The following is a 17843-nucleotide window of genomic DNA, read 5'->3' as shown; positions in this document are numbered from 1 at the left end:
TCTATATGGGCATGGCCCCCGTCACTATGACTCGGATCGGTCGGATCGGTGGTGCGACGTACTGTAGGTGTGAGGGCCGCGTAGCGGCCCCGAACCTCTAGTTTGTTAAAATCCCACACCACAGAAAGTCTTTAACCAATCCCCTGGCCTGTTACTGCCCTTGTTTACAGAGGACATTGAACAGGATGTATGTCAGCCGGCCAGGTGACAGACAGTGATCTGTAAAACAAGCCAATGGACCATTTTTCACAGCAGCCAGACATGAAATATTAGGTTACACAAAGGTGTTACCAATGACACTAATAAAGGTTCTATTCCAATTCTTGTAGCAGAGTCTCTCCAGTGAGCCAACATGCATAATAGCAGCACCCTGACTGAGTCTGACCTGAATGGAATACAACCTCAATTAATATCTTAATTAGTACCTGTGTTTACCCGGCTATTTCATGTTGTGGCTGCATGCAGCTAAAAAGGTTCCCGTATAGTTCTCAGAGGCTGAGCCAACAACAAAAGTACATAGTTGATCTTAATCATCTTATAGAGTTTACACAGAAAAACTATCCAACAGCTACCCCCCCCTGCCCACACAACATTAATTGTTTGTGTATAAAAATAACTGCAGTATAACCTCATCTACAAGCTTCACAGCCGCTGAATTCACTCATTTACTGTAGGTACTAATCAGGAAACAGAAACACACACAAACACACACGCACACACACGCACACACACGCACACACATGAAAGAGTCTGGAGTTTTCTTTGATTCGCTGACCATGGGATTATGCCGCATTGATAAGGTAATTAAACACACTATGATAGTGTAATTAAGCAACATCTGAGAAGAAGCGGGCTTGCCGGAGTGGCTCGTCTGCGACGCTGGGCCCACATCAAAGCCCGCTGCACAGCTTTAAAGGGAAGGCTGGAGGACGCTGGGGAGCGAAGAAGAAGAGTACGGCGGAAACAGACGAGGGCAAAAAAAAGAGAGAGTATAGGTTTCCGTTTGTACTACGGTGGCTTAACCCACAACACAAAACTCCATTATTGTTATGGAAATGCAATGTATTCTCTGGACATGTGCTTTGGTGTGCGTGCATGCATGCGTGCGTGCGTGCGTGCGTGCGTACGTGCGTGCGTGCGTGCGTGCGCCATTCAATCTTATAGGCCTAAAGACGGATGCGGATCTTATCGCGGCGTCACAAAAGACAGGAAGCGATAGCCTCATTGTGAGAGACGCGCGGTTCGTCTATCAGTCCAACAGACTTTGGCACTGGGATGAAATCACTTAGGTATTTACCTCACTGTGTGATATTGTTAATGCATTAATGGCTTCGGGTGGTGTTAGGCCTAACGATACTCCACCACCACCACCACCACCACCAGCACCCCCCCCCCCCCCCCCCCACACACACACACACACACACACACACACACACACACACACACACACACACACACACACACACACACACACACTTCGTCTCTACCCTCGCTCCCTCTTTTCCTCCGTGTGCGTCGAACCAGCACAAATTCAGTTTTATTGTGTTTATTTGTTTATTTTCTTCTCTTATCTCTTTTTCATTTTCAGAGGCCCTCCTATCGCAGAACCCGCAAACCTCAGAAGGCAAGCAGCGGTTGGAGAGGTGGTGCGCGCGCGTGTGCGTGCGTGTGTGTGTGTGGTGTGTGTGTGTGTGTGTTTGTGCTCTGTTTGTGTTTCAGGGGATTGGCAGAATTAAAGTAAGAGAGGGAGAGGAGCAAACAGAAAGGAAAACGGTGGAATCATCACTTCTGTTATCGCCGCCTCGACGGTTTACAGCCTGCGCTGTTTGCAAGTTAAGGAAACAGAGAGAAACTCACACAATATCTATTAACCGAGTTAATAAAACAGGACGGTCGCTACAGTGCCACTGAAACTGGGCTGAAGGAGCGGAACATTACAGCATGCAGCAGTTTTTATGTGCCGGTGCTTTCTGACGAGGGGAGTCATTCCCTTTGACCATGCTTGATCTTATAAGCTGTACCCATTCATATTTGGGTAATATTTGAGGGACAGACAGATGTACAGACAGTCAGACAGGCGCATACACGCACGCACGCACGCACACTCACACATACATATAAACCAGTGGATTTCAACCCTTTTCATATCAAGGTTCATTATTTATTCTGCATTTCAGCCACAGACCACCATTTGATGAGATTTAGACTCAGACCCAAAACTTTGTTGGATACGATTTTGTCCACAACTCCATGCTGTATGGATGTGGTACCAATAGGAGAGATAACAGGCAAACGTTGATCAAAATAACAATTATTTAATTAAGTAATGCAGATGTTTAACAATAATTGAACTCTTGAGAGCGTAAAATGAAACCACGTGGACCGTAAGGGGTCCATTTGGTTTCATTTTACACTCTCAAGAGTTAATTAACTCTTTATAAAGATCTATAAGGGTCCATTTGGTTACTATAACTCTCCATCATTTAGTTGGGGACCACCTGGAACCCACTCAAGGACCACAGGTGGTCCCCGATCCACTGGTTGAGAACCACTGATTTAAACAAAGAATTAATCTCAGTCCCCTGCTGTAAGAGTCAGGCAGCAGAACAGATAGGACCTAAATGCTGCTGCATTGAGGCAGAAAGAGAGTGATGTCCAGTTGATTTAACAAACACAGGTGAAGTGGAGGGGGTGAATAATGGGTGGGGGTGACTAATCGTACAGTCAAAGGGGCGAGCAGGGGTTGGAGTACGAAGAGGACGATCAGCAGGGCGTCAGGTTAAAGCAAAAGGTGTGATCCGTGTCCGAATTACACCTATAGAAGCACTCAGGTAGTGCACGGGGGAAGTATCTGCCTATCACCTGGTCTAGGGGTTTGAATTCACCGCGGTGCATTCATCCGGCTTGGCCGGGCGTCTATATGAACACAATTGGCCCATGTTCGGGGGAGGGAAGCCGGACGGGGAGGGTTAACACTGTCTACGCGTACTTCAGTGGGTTGGTGCGGCGCAGTGTTGCCAGATTCTGTGAGAGAAACAAGCAACCAGGTCTAGGAAAACCAGCCTAAAAGAAGCGACGATGGGCCACCTGAACACTTTAACATATACTGTACATGACATCAGCTATTTGAAAATAGCAGATCTACAAGCTCACAACGCGTCGCATCGCGCCTATAGATGGACATCAATCGACCACTGTCACCTCTTTCTTAATCAGTGACACTAGACCAGTGGTTTTCAACCATTTTCGCGTCAAGGACCCCCAAATTGACACATATTAGCCCAGGGACCACCATTTGAAAAGATGTGCCAGGGACTCAACGATTTTGATTTCTTGGGGGTCCCAATCTACACTGTATCATCATCATCATCAGTGTTCATTTAACTCTGAGAGAGTACAAATGGAACCAAATGGACCCGTTAGGGTCCATTTGGTTCCATTTGTACACTCTCAGAGTGCACGCACACACACACACACACACACACACACACACACACACACACACACACACACACACACACACACACACACAGTGCAGGTAATCAGTTCACCAGGGGATGTGCGTCTGTAGGAGGGGGGGACCTGCACCGTCCTCTGGGCAGGTGCTGCTGAGGGGACCAGGCTCCCAGGGGCCCCACGGAGATCAGATATGTCTGTTCACTCGAAGAGCACATGGCTGCTGATGTCTGCTCTGCCAGATACTGTATGAACACTGGCTGAAGGAGTGTCACTTGTATGATGAACTAGGGCATTCATTTACACACAAAAAAAGAGATTAGAGATTTAAAAATCTGAATTATTCTCATTTTCATTTTTTGGGGAATTTCTCTTGGTGGTTGATCAGAGTCATAAAGCACACTCTACATATACAGAAAATGAAGCACCCAAATTGTACATAAATGCTGGCATTATATTAAAAGAACTTCAAGCCAATCTACAAGCTCAAAATACATATACATATGACGTGTTGTGGATCGGCTTGTTTTCGCTGTTTGTGCAATTAAATATATAGGGTTTAAGTGGTTTAAGACCAAGCAAGCGTCACCATGACTGTACACTGCACGTCCATCTGCAAAACATGCACAAAGAAATTAACACTCACAGCTGAATCTACAAACACTCATATTCGTGTCATTAGGCTGTCATGCTGCACTCGAGTAACTAATTGATACAAGTCTTGGTGAGACGGACTGCTCATTAACACAACTCTAATGATCATTTAATCAATACGACTGAAGAGGGAGGGTTGTTAGGATACAGCACGACTGTGATTGCGGCACAAGGCCACAGGACCAGTGCCAGATGAACACAGCTTTTATACTATAATAATAATCCTACTACAAAATATTATCAAGTAATAAGAGACAACTGCTCATGACCAAATAATCAGTAGCTCCTTCAGGATGCATACAAAAGTATAGGCCTATACATGTAATGAGAAATGAGTAAATAACAGGCTAACATTAGCTGAGCAGCTAGGTTGTCAGCATGGTTTTTAATCATATAAATCAGAGCGATTCGTTAACATGACATGTTTAATTGCCAAAAAGTGTTGAGTAATTTTTTGTAAGATTGTATGCATTTATTAAACTGGAAGGAAATCGAATCTGATACTAGATCTGTATTTAGAGGCAAAGTCATTTAACCAACTTCAAACTGGCGGCCCTATTTTGGGTCCACTTTTTGTAACTTTTACAAACATTACCAAAAAGGTAATGTTTGTTTCTCTTAATAGGATGTGTAAATGCATAAGACAAATGTTATGAGTAAAAGTAATGTAGCAAATATCCCTACAACAACATGTGTGCACATGGACCAGAGAGAGAGAGACACACACACATGCTTTCTGTATGATGCCTGCGCATTGCACACGTGCATGCACACTGGAAGGAGACAGAGAGTTTTCAGTGGCTACCCGCACCTATGTGCAAAACACTGATGCTGGCCTAAAAGGTAGCCAAAAGGTTGGCACCCCCATACAAGACAGTAGGCAGTTCAAAGGCTAGACCCATGACCGATTTTTGTGGCAAGTTTGGAGGCAATTGGACTGGTCTGCTGGGAGAAGCAGCACGGACAAACACGCACAATCCACTCTTTTTGGATTGTATGTGTGTACTGTGATATGATAACTCATATGGATGGAGTCTTCAGTTCACTCTAACACAGAGATGAGTATAGCTGTACTCTACAGAGGGCCTGAGAGCAGATGGCATGTGAGAGACGTCTAACTCACCAACCACACTAGCCTGAAATGACAGGGTGTCACCACACAAACACACAGAACACACTTTGAAATCATGAGGCAGTATTTCCAGTCGAAATACGTACTGTAGTCTGCATGGGCTGCCAAACGTCTGGTAAGCTACTTTACTAATTATAACTTCTTTTTTTGAAAACCCTCACTTACATGCATTTCCTTTTTTTCTCATTTATTTTCACCCACTTAGAAGTGGGATATTTTTTCCAGAGACATTTTCCAGATTTTGTATTTGTTTTTTTAATTAGTAATGTATTTTCCCACACTTAAATATGCAATCCATAAAATCATGTCCTACTCGGGATTCAAACCCGACCGGGTGACCAACGCATGTTATGGGGCCTCGACTGGAGTCCCCTGTGGCTCTGTACTTGGATCTCTCCTTTTTTCCCACTGCACCAGTATGAAGCTTGATGTTACACTTCTTGTCACAGATTTGCATCAAATGTGTCAATTCATGACTCATTAAAATGAGAGCTTGCACTTCTGCACATCTGGGTCGCCACACACGTGAACAGTTGCACCGTCTGTTGTACAAACTATTTCCCACACAGCTTCCTCGTGTCCCGATGACTGACACAGCTCTGGGTATAGGCAACCCGGCCTGGCGGGGATCTGCGCTCTAGTTTTTTAAAATCATATTTGATGTATTCCTGCACATCTCTGCTGGTACAAATAGCCAGGAGCTCAACTCTCAGCTCCATCCTGGATCTCCTCTCGGCTGGGAGAAGAACCAGGTCGTCTTTCAGAAGTGAATATGTCACGGTTGATAAATGATTACACGAGAGCAGAGATCCTGACAGTACAGTAGCATAGGACCGCCTCCGAAGAATCTATTCTGTTGTCAGAGCAGATGAGAGGGAGGTAGAAGACTGTGGGAGCACGGAGCAGGGGGAGAGGGGCGGGAAGAGATAGAGGGAGGGAGATGGGGAGCAGAGAGAGAGAGAGAGAGGGAGAGAAGAGAGGGAGGGAAAGAGACAGAGGGAGGGAGAGAGAGAGAGAGAGAGAGAGGCAGGCAGCAGGGAATCTGCAATAAGATTAATCGTGTTACCAGAAATCAATTTCACATCCTCAGCTCCCCGCTCTGCAGATATGGGCGGGCCGGGGAGCATCAGGGCCAGACAAGGCCAGGAGAGAGAACACACATCCAGGCAGAGGTTACTGACAGTCTACCAGCTCCTCCAGAGAGCTCCTCTGGAAGAAGAAGAATATAGGCTACTAGGTTTTTTCTGGATTCATGTGGATGGAAACACGGGCAAACCTGTACAGAATCTTACGCTGCAGAGTGTTTTCTCTGCTACAGTTATTATTAGAATCTTGCAGATACGAGACAGCTCTTTTTATTTCCCTTTATATAATCGATATTTTAAATATTTGAATGTCGTTGCCCCGTGTGTGGTCTGTAGTACCAATGTGCTTTGTGTGCCAACCAGCTGAAATGTGACCCTCCCCTTGCTTGGGGAGGAATGAAATGTTAAGATGATAAACTGAAATTATAATAAAACATACTAAGGGTCAATGCAGTATTGTAACTGCACTGCCGTGTGGGGCGATGATGAGTCACATGTCATGTCCTGTAGTAGGCCATGCAGTGACAGCTTTGATAAGGACGGTGATGCATCAACATCCATACCTGACACCAATGGAGAGCTTTTACAGCTTCTCTGTCGGGTGGAAACCTCATAATGTCCAAAACTGTTACTTTCCAAATCAAAAACAGCAAAAGTAGCAGATCTACAAGCTCTGATGCTTTTGTGTGAGCTGTATGATCAAGCAGGGCGTTAATTTACGGTGGAAAAAAAATGTAAAATATGGAGATAAGGTTTCAGATATATAATAATAATGTCTAAGTTTGGAGAGGGTATTTTGTCCATCTGCATACATAGTGTGCGCGCACGGAGTGACAGACAGGCACTTAACTGTACATGAGAGCAGACAGTGAGAGTGCATCAATGTGTCCCATATCTTCATTTGAGACAGAAGGAATGATCAGCTCTCATTCTACTTGTATCACATTAAGTCATTATCACTCACACTCACTTCATTAATTATCCTGCTTTTATTAACAGAGTGGATACTCTCTGTCTCACACACACACACACACACACACACACACACACACACACACACACGAGTGCATGGTGACAGACAGAGCCTGTGCTTCATCTGACAGCTAATGGCTTCATTAGGAGCAGAGTGTTAATTGGCTGACTTTGGGGAGACCGAGGCTCGTTAATGAGGATAAATAGATTGACACACCTGAGCGGGGCGCTGGGTGGGCCCGCACCGCACGCACAGCCAGAGAGGACTGTGGGAAATCTAATGACAACAAATATGGAGCGACCCGTCGCAATCTGGAGAGCCAAAGCTTCCCCACTAGGGCCCCTGGCCGGAACAGAGATTTATTAGCACAGAGCCTGATTAACACTGCAAGGCTAAAACAAAGAGCAATATGTCAAAGCAATTAGCACCACCTCCCAGCACCCTGGCATCTAAATAATGCCAAATTTATGCTCCATCCTTCGATGTTGTCATGTGCCGAAAATAGCTTACAGCGTGTGTGTGTGTGTGTGTGTGTGTGAGAGAGGGGGAGGGGGGGGGGACCTGTCCCACCCAGTTGTATAGTAAAAGCATAGAGGACAACAGCTGGTGAACAGGGCAACGTGTGTGTTTGTGCCTCGATCCATCTGCTTCACAGTAAAAACGTCCATCCTGTGCTGTTCTAGCCATGACATGGCCCACACACACACACACACACACACACACACACACACACACGTTAGAGGATCAGATATTCTCATGGGACTCTGTGTGAGTGTGTAGACAACGGATGCAAGCTAGGGTGATTTCCATAAGAGAGAGAGGGGCATATTGTAGAGAGAGGGGCATATTGCAGGATGCTGTGTTTAATGTGCCTCATGTGCTGGACAGTATTGCCACCTAGCGGTGTTTCTTAGTCATTGTTGCTTATTTCGGTTGACAGGAAGACATTAGTCAATGGAAATGTAACTGAGCTGCCCAGTACAACTACAGTCTTCTACTGTAAGTCACAGTGGGAGATGCCCAGTACAACTACAGTCTTCTACTGTAAGTCACAGTGGGAGATGCCCAGTCCAACTAGTCTTCAACTGTTGGTCACTTGAAGCTGCCCAGTAAAATCACAGCACTTTGCAGTTGGCAACTAATGACAACAACAACAAATATTTACGGACAAGCAGGAATTCCCTCTTGAAGAGTGGTTCTGTAGGAGAGTGGTTCTCAAACCTTTCTGTTTGTCAAGGAGCAAGGACCCCCACATAAATATGTATACATCTGAAAATAAATTTGAGCCAGGCATCAACATTCAAGATTTGTGTTGTCAAGATTAAAATTAAAATAAATAATAGCAGATCAACAAGTTCACAACGCGTCGATCGGTTATTTTCAAAAAGGCTGAAAGGGTTATGATGCCTAAACAAATTTTGATGCTGTATTAACTTTAACTTTTAGCTGGGGACACGCTAGAACCCCTTCAAGGACCCCTGAGGGACCCCACTTTGAGAACCACTGCTGTAGGCGTTGGTTCTCCCACACGGGAGACCCTGGTTCAACATGAAATGTATGGATTGCAGCTTTAATCCTGCTGGACAGTTAAATTGCATAAAGCACTTTATAACAGTCATTCTAGACAAAGGCGAGTACTATTGTTATATGGTACCATTATTTCCTGAACAACAGAGCAGCTGAGGTCAGACCAGATGCATGTCAATAATGATCTTTAATGTCAATATATACAGAACTCCAAAGAAAAAATATAATCTTAAAAATTAGATGAAATAAATACAATATGGTACAATTTCCACAATGTCTTTTCAGAGGAGAGATATCCATGGAAATGATCTGTAATGCAGCTTCTCTGTTTCAACTGGGTAACCCCCCCCCCCCACACACACACACACAGCTCCTCCACTGCTCTTCTTCTTCATCATCATCATCAACTTCGCCGTAGTCATCTTCATCACATTGTCATCAAAGCATCATCGTTGTCACAGCAACCACATTCGTTTTGACATCGAACTCAAAGTCTGTTTTTCTTGTCTTACCTTACTATACGAACGTGTGTGTGTGTGTGTGTGTGTGTGTGTTACTCCCCCCCACACACACATATACAGACACACACACAAATCCTCCCACTCACTCCCAGAAAGAGAGAGAACTGTGTGGACGAGGGGGTGTCGAAGAGCAGTGGGTGGGGGGTGGGGGCAGTTAAACGAAGCAGCATCAATTCAGCGAAACATCACAGTGAAGGAAAACATCAGCTGGTGAGTTTCTTCCCGAGAGAGAAAGAGAGAGAGATGTAGACAGAGAGAAAGACAGACAGACAGACAGACAGAGAGAGAGAGAGACAGACAGACAGACAGACAGACAGACAGACAGACAGACAGACAGACAGACAGACAGAGAGCGCAACGGAGAGAGAGAGAGAGAGAGAGCGAGAGAGAGAGAGAGAGAGAGACAGACAGACAGACAGACAGAGAGGGAACAGGTAAGGATGAGTGCATAATGGAAGTTGAGTGGTATAATAAATACAGGTAGGTCTCCTCAGCGGTACAAGATATGTGGGCTTCCCTCCTCTTCAGCTGACGTGCGCGCAGCCTTGTCCAGAGTGTGTGTGTTTTTGAGAAATAAATAGGTTAAAAGGAGAGACAGTAGCGTTGCCTGATTAGGGTGTGTGTGTGTGTGTGTGTGTGTGTGTGTGTGTGTGTGTGTGTGTGTGTGTGTGTGTGTGTGTGTGTGTGTGTGTGTGTCTCTCTCTAGTCTACATGTCCGTAGAGGTGAGCTTCTTCATGCTGCGACGCTGGGCCAGACTGGATGCAGCCACTGGCTCCAGTACGGGCTGACTGGTCTTCTGACTCAGGGCCGAGTACGTAGCGGCCATCGCTCCCTGGATCACAAAACAAAACAAAACATGAATGTCCATCTAATAGACATATTGCTCATAGACATACAGTATACAGATAGACTACTAGGCTATAGCCCTAATATGAGTCTCCGTTCTGTTTCCTGGATGATATATTGTCAGCTTAGCTATGGTGCAAGTGGTGGGAAAAGTGCTCACATTTTTTACTTAAGTAAAAGTATCAATACTGCAATGTAAAATAAGTAAAAGTCCGGAATTCAAAATGTACTTGAGTAAAATACAACAGTATTGGTATCAAAATGTACTTTAAGTACCAAAAGTAGAAAGAACTAATTATGCAGAATGTCCCATTTCACACATTTTCTAATGTATAACATCTATAAAAATCTATGAAAATAGCAGATCTACAAGCTCACACTGTGTCGCATCGTGACACATTGTGAGCTTGTAGATCCGCTATTTTCAAATGGCCGAAATGTATATAGGGCTGAAGTGGGTAATGTATGTTTTGTAATAATAATCCAAATCTACAAAGTAACTAGCAACTAACGTTTTCATATAATTGTAGTGGAGTAAAAGTACAATATTTGCCTCTGCCTGTACTGAAAGTACTGAAAATTGCAAATACTGTACTTAAGTACAGTACTTGAGTGAATGTATTCAGTTACTTTACATCACTGCTATGTTGTGTGAATGGGCGAATGCAAGGGCGCAGAGGGTGCTATAGAAATGCAACATATTTACCATTAATCAACAAACAGCTGACCAAATGTGTCCGAAGAATGTTTTCGTTTTTTGTTCTTAGCAAAAGATATCATTATCCCACAACAGATTACCCATAATGACAAATGATCACATACATAGCTGGGTATGATAACACCATTATGCACGTAGCACGTGTGTGTGTGTGTGTGTGTGTGTGTGTGTGTGTGTGTGTGTGTGTGTGTGTGTGTGTGTGTGTGTGTGTGTGTGTGTGTGTGTGTGTGGGTTACCTTGACTAGGTGAGGTGCGTCGTGTCGTGTGAGTTGGAAGTGTGGTAGCGTGTCTCTGCACGTGATCCACGCGTGTTTTAAAACCTGTGCTGCTGTGTAGCGCTGGTGAGGATCCACATGGAGCATATGAGACAGCAGATCCTGGAAAACACACAGTCACACACACACAAAGTTCTAAACAAATAGTTTTAAAAGTAGGCTACTATTTTCTAACAAGAACACTGTTTCCATTGCATATAATGCTGTTAACACACATTATCCACACTGACGTACCTGACTGTGTGTTTGCTTTGTGAGCAGTCTTAAAATAAAGCTACAAGCCACAAGAGGCTCTGAGGCTGTGGTATTTTAGAACAGCTAAGAGGCCGCAGTTTGTAATAACAAGTTCACTCCATGAACAATTTCTGCAAGAAAGGTGTCCCTGCGACCGCCTGCACAAACAAGGACGTTGCCCATTATTCCAAAGCCCCAATACTGATAAATGTTAGGGTGAGGTTATGGTTAAGGTTAGTGTTAGGCTTAGGTATAATGCACAACATCGGACCAATGATACTTCAGAATTAAAGAGCTGTCGTACCAATGCCATGGTACGACAGTCTCATGCATACAGTAGAAGAAGGCACCAAACATTACCCCAGTATCTGCCTGGTTTTAAAGTGATTTAAAATTAAGTAATTCATCTGTTGTAAAACCTTGCACATAGACAGGACGAAAAGGAGCGCTTCTCTTACCTTCCCATAGGAAAAACGCAATCAGTAATAAATCGATGGAACAGACGTTGGTGCCGTCAAACTGATGCATGCAGACCAGGTGTGTGGTTCATAGAGTATTTTACAACATGGCACAGCCAATCAGAATCAAGGACTGGAAGGAATATGTGCTGTGTGTGCGTGTGTGTGTGTGTTCACGTACCTTTGACGTGTCGGACACAGTGTCCCAGTTGCCCCCGGTCAGTGAGAACTTTCCAGAGCCGATCCTCAGAAGAATTTCCTCTGGTGTGTCATTGGGACCGTTAGCAAACGGCGTGTATCTGATGATAATACATATTTATGAAACACATTTAAAAACAATATTTAACACAATGAGCCAATTTATATGTACACTAATACCCTGATTACTGGATGTAATCTGGGCAGTAATTCGATTGAAGTGTTTATATGCATGGCATTAGTGGGATTAGGGCAATAACCCGCATTCGCTTGTAAATACCTTTTTCATGATTTATAATCACAAGATACTTCACAGCTCAGTGTCCAAGAGAATAAATATGCCATTTTTCTTTCTTTAAACAGACACCAAACAAAACCACAGAACACACCAAAAAAACGAAACCCCTAGATTCGAAGCTCATAGCATCACCGAGCAAATAGAGCTTCAGCGAAGAAAATAATCCTCCAGTAAGTCATTGCAAACACTAACTATATCAGGGGAAGTTGTTACATCTTAATGCCATGTGTTCAGACACATGCACATTAAATAAATGTAATCTAAAACAGGTCAGTTAGTGACATGACAATATTGAATTTCAATACCCAGCTCTATCGTTGCCTGGGAAAGTTTGGCAATAAAATACGGACTGGCAGATGATGTGGATGATTGTATGTGTTTGTATGGTGTGTGTGTGTGTGTGTGTGTGTGTGTGTGTGTGTGTGTGTGTGTGTGTGTGCGCATGCGTGCATGTCATCTATTGTCACATCATTACCATCACACATTCTACTGTCTCTTACCCTGCAAGCATTGTGTACAATAGAACTCCCAGACTCCATATATCACAGGCTGCATCGTATCCTTGTCGCATTAGTACCTACACGCACGCGCGCACACACACACACACACACACACACACACACACACACACACACACACACACACACACACACACACACACACACACACACACACACACACACACACACACACACACACACACACACACACACACACACACACACACACACGTTATTATCATGTCTTCCCTTTCATTTGACATTCCTTCTCCATCTGTTATTAAACAACAGAACACCAGTGGTGGAAAAAGTACTCAATTGCTTTACTTAGTAAGTATCAATACTGCAATGTAGAAATACTTTGTTACAAGTAAAAGTCCGGAATTAAAAATGTACTTGAGTAAAAGTACAAAAGTGTTGACATCAAAATGTACTTAAAGTACCAAAAGTAAAAGTACTCATTATGCAGAATGTCCCATTTCAAGTTTTCAAATGTATAAAAATCTTTTGAAAATAGCAGATCTACAAGCTCACAATGTGTCGCATCACGATGCATTGTGAGCTTGTAGATCTGCTATTTTCAAATGGCCGAAATGTATATAGAGCTGAAGTGGTTAATGTAGGTAAACTAAACAAAGTAGCTAGTAACTAAAGGTTTTCAAATAAATGCAATGGAGTAAAAGTACAATATTTAGATCCGAGATGTAGTGGAGTATATGTAAAATTATTGGAAATTGGAAATACAAGTAAAGTACAAATACCTCAAAATTGTACTTACAGTAAGTACAGTACTTAAGTAAATGTACGTAGTTACTTTCCACCACTGCAGAACATGTATGCATTCAATACATGAAAGTTTCCACAGAACACACGTTTGCAAACCGACTTTAAAAACAAGCATCCCTCAAACTGACCATAAAATGTCCTTTTGTGTCCTAAACTGTGTTCTCACATTCTTGCACGTCTCAACCTTGCATCTCCTCTAGCCACCATCTACCCATCCATCTGTCCACCTGTCTCTCTCCATCTGTTGCGTCTCTCTCTCTCTCTCTCTCTCTCCCCCCGTCTCACCTCTGGAGCCACAAAGTTAGCGGTGTAGCACGGTGTGAGCAGGAGGCCGTTGCCTCCTCTGAGCTGCTTGGCAAAACCAAAGTCACAGATCCTGATGGAGTCCGGGTTCCCCGAGTCGTCCATGTACAGGATGTTACTGGGCTTCAGGTCTCTGTGGACCACCTACACACAGAGAGAGGGGGAGGGAGAGGGGGAGAGAGAGAGAGAGGGAGGGAGGGGCAAAGAGAGAGAGAGAAAGAGTGAGAGGGATGGAGGAAGAGACAGAGAGAGAGAGAGAGAGATAATCATAACAGAAGGGATGGATGGTGGGAGAGAGAGCAAGTGAAGGAAAAAATAAAAATGGGTAGGAGTGAGAAAGAGAGTAAATAAGTAGCTTAAAGGAGTAGTTCACCCAAAGAATGACTTATTTTCCATCAATTACACACCCCATTGAATTCATGGAGATTTTTTTAGTTTTTCTCACATTCCTAAACCAATAATTTGATGATAATAATAAAGATGCTAATGTCTCCGGTAGGAGACACAAAGGAGACTCTTTGTGTCTCCTACCGGAGAGACCGCCGGTTATCAAATGATAGGAATGCGATAAAAACAAAAACAAAACTCCACAAATTCAATGACTCATGGGGTGTGTAATTGATAGAAAATAAGTATTTTTTGGGGTGAACTACTTCTTAAATATTGATCGTAAATAACGTTTCAATGTAAGATTGTAATGTAACACTGATCACACAGACGGTGGTTTGTTACCCCTTGACAATGCAGGTAGTCTACGGTCTTGGTGATGGTGTAGAGGACAGCGCTGGCCTCTCGCTCTGAGAAGAACTTCTGCCTGAGGATCTTATCCAGCAGCTCTCCTCCCTTCATCAACTCTGTCACCAGGTACACACACCTGCCCTCGTCGTACACCTGGTAAAAAAACAGTCACAACACAACACTAAATACAACAGAACATTGGAAATGATACAGTACATACTGTACATGCATAGAGATAGCTTATGTTCAAGTCACTGCCTTTTTTATTCAGTGCAATTCCAAATCTGTTGACGAGGTACAGATGAAGAGAAGATACACAGAAAGCAGTACATGAACACATTGTTACCATTATCACTGATCAACCGAGCACTCCAACAATACAACAACTTGAAACATAAACATATACAGTACATATACTGTACTGTACACCAGTGGTGGAAAAAAGGACTGGCATTTTTAAAAGTAAGTACACTGTTACACTGTTAAGTAAAAGGCCTGTGTTCAAAATGTTACTTGAGTAAAAGTACAAAGGTATTGGCATCAAAATATACTTAAAGTACCAAAAGTAAAAGTACTAAAATGTTTGAAAATAGCAGATCTACAAGCTTACGACGCTTGTAGATCGGCTATTTTCAAATAGCCTATGTACAAAATAGGGCTTAAGTGGTTAATGTATGTTTTATAATATAATAATTTGTATCTGCAAAGTAACTAGTAACTTAAGTAAAGTCAAAGTAAAAATAAAAGTATTGAAAATGAGAAATACTCCAGTAAACCACTGCCACACACACACACACACACACACACACACACACACACACACACACACACACGTTGAGAGACACAGATACAACTCACATCTTTCAGAGTAATGATGTTGGGATGTTGTCCGTATCTCATCAAGATCTCAATCTCCTCGGATGGGTCTCTCTTACCTTTGTCTATGATCTGACAAACACACACAAAACACAGCCTCAACCTCATAACAATACTAATGATCAAGAACAGCCGTTAAATAGTGCTTCGCAGTACATTTTAAATCTGAGAAAAATAGATATATAATGAATCATGACTGCTGAGAAGGTTTCTAGTGTCACATCTGTTATGTATGAGTCAGTGTTGATTTTGACAGCACATTTGGATTTAGTTTTAGACATAAGTCTTTTGAATAAAATTCCATTTAGTTTTAGTCATATTTTAGTCATCTGAAATGTTTTACTGTTAGTCTAGTTTTAGTCGACTAAATATCATAAGATTATAGTTGACTAAATCTACAGTTGATTTAGTCGACTAAAATGTATTTTCACTGGCCTTGATGGCGTCACAATGGATGATTTTATACTTGGTTGCATGCTGAAAATAGCCGATCTACAAGCTCACAACGCGTCGCAGCGCGATACGTTGTGAGCTTGTAGATCTGCTATTTTCAGAGCGCAACACTCGAGCGCAACCAAACATAAAATGACATGTCTTTTAGTTCTACTGGATCTCTTCTCCACTAGTCCCTCAGTAACATTTTAGTCTAGTTTTTATTTGTTGATGAAATTGTCAATATATTCAGTCTTAGTTTTAGTCATCGTAGCTTAGTTTTTTATTTCGTTTTCGTCAGTGAAAAAAGGTAGTCGACAAACATTTTTCGTCATAGTTTTAGTCTGCAAATGAACACTGGTATGAGTAAATCAGTTGAGATGTTTTTCACTGCTCAATAGATACACTGTCAGATACAGAGATATTGAGTCTCTGCTGCCCTCTGGTGGCAACATACTGTCACTGACCACTATCAACGTGAACTATTAATAGAGCACCTCATATACACTGAGAAACTGACACATACTGTAACTGTATGTACTTAACTCTCTCACTGCCAGACATATTTCTGGCCGCGTTTGGCCACTACAAGCTGTTTTTTTTGTTGTAAAAAACAAAAGTGCTCAGGAGCCGAGATACAGCCTTTTTCAGTAATAAGTTAAACAAGAAGTGAATGGAGCAGCAAATCTTCGGATCATGATATCTTGGGTTCTGAACATTTAAAAAAAAACTTGTGATAACTCGTTCATGGCAGCCAGAGAGTAGCAGCTTATACTGAGGTTGTACATTTTGGTGATAACACTATAGAAAAAAAAGTATGGACATAAATAATAATAATTAGACTATTGTTCCCACGGGGGAATCAGTTTTCAGCTTCAGCCAGCTGACTGCTCCTCAAGTGCTCAGACTGAGCACAGGGGAGGAGCAGTTAGGGGATAAATGTCTTGCTCATGGACACCTCGACACATTGCCGGGGCCAGGAATCAAACTTGGGACCTTCTGTTTCCCAGGCAGCCTCTCTACCCATACAGCTATGGCCGCCCAAATGAAACAAACACACAAATGAAACGGGAGTAACAGACCATGCTATGCCTTGTAAAACGGTCATCGGTCAATGTGTTAAACCTGCCAGACCACCTAATTGGTCCTTTAAGACATTTTAAAGACATTTTCAGGACCTGCATACACCCTAATACGAGAGCAAAAACATCTTCATATAGTAAGGCAAGGTTTTAGGCTCCCGTATGGTACAGTATGGTTTGGTTTGAATGTGTGTGTGGTGTGTGTGTGTGTGTCGTGTGTTACCTTGACAGCGTATTCTACAGCAGACACTCTGTGTACACAGCGTTTACAGATTGAATACGATCCAACACCGATGTCTTCCTGCAGCTCGTACAGATCTGAGAACTGAGACGCACCACCATGCACCTGAAATGCACACACAATATACACACACACACACACACACACACACACACACACACACACACACACACACACACACCACTGTGAGATGTAGGGTAGGCTACTAAAGTAAAGAGAATGATAGCCAGCACTTATTTTATTTTAAAGGCAGGCAAAATGGCTTATGAAACGGACGCGTTTCGGTTCTAATGCACACTGCCAGCTACAAAGCTACTGGTTGCCATTCATTTTCAGCGGAAGCCAGCGTCATGAAGACACAAAGCCACACCCGACCTCGGTAGCTGCTACAACATCTACAGAGCTACAATCCAAGTTGAGCGAATGTAACCATTTTCACTCACCTTCTCACAATTCCTGCTTGTAATGGTGGAGAACTAATTATTCCCGTCAACTACTTCCATGTTCTC

At 43.1% G+C, this 17843-nt stretch overlaps 2 protein-coding genes across 2 annotated transcripts in view; one reads left to right on the top strand and one right to left on the bottom strand.

Annotated features, from left to right (window-relative positions):
* The window catches only part of LOC311033520 (uncharacterized protein), a 267268-nt gene that overhangs the window by 90785 nt on the left and 158640 nt on the right, over positions 1-17843 (top strand). The window lies entirely within an intron of this gene.
* The window catches only part of rps6kal (ribosomal protein S6 kinase a, like), a 30963-nt gene continuing 22126 nt past the window's right edge, over positions 9007-17843 (bottom strand). The window contains exons 15-22 of the mRNA XM_084041455.1: positions 17317-17439; positions 15562-15651; positions 14698-14856; positions 13948-14109; positions 12877-12953; positions 12062-12179; positions 11150-11290; positions 9007-10181 (exon numbers count right to left, since the gene is read on the bottom strand). Coding sequence (XP_083897581.1) covers positions 10056-10181; positions 11150-11290; positions 12062-12179; positions 12877-12953; positions 13948-14109; positions 14698-14856; positions 15562-15651; positions 17317-17439 — 996 coding nt within the window. The 3' untranslated portion in view covers positions 9007-10055. The remainder of the gene's footprint in view (positions 10182-11149; positions 11291-12061; positions 12180-12876; positions 12954-13947; positions 14110-14697; positions 14857-15561; positions 15652-17316; positions 17440-17843) is intronic.

The sequence above is a fragment of the Gymnoscopelus microlampas genome, assembly GCF_963454915.1.
Source record: "Gymnoscopelus microlampas genome assembly, chromosome: 18".
In the NCBI taxonomy this organism is placed as follows: Eukaryota; Metazoa; Chordata; class Actinopteri; order Myctophiformes; family Myctophidae; genus Gymnoscopelus; species Gymnoscopelus microlampas.
This window is presented reverse-complemented; position numbering and strand designations above follow the sequence as displayed.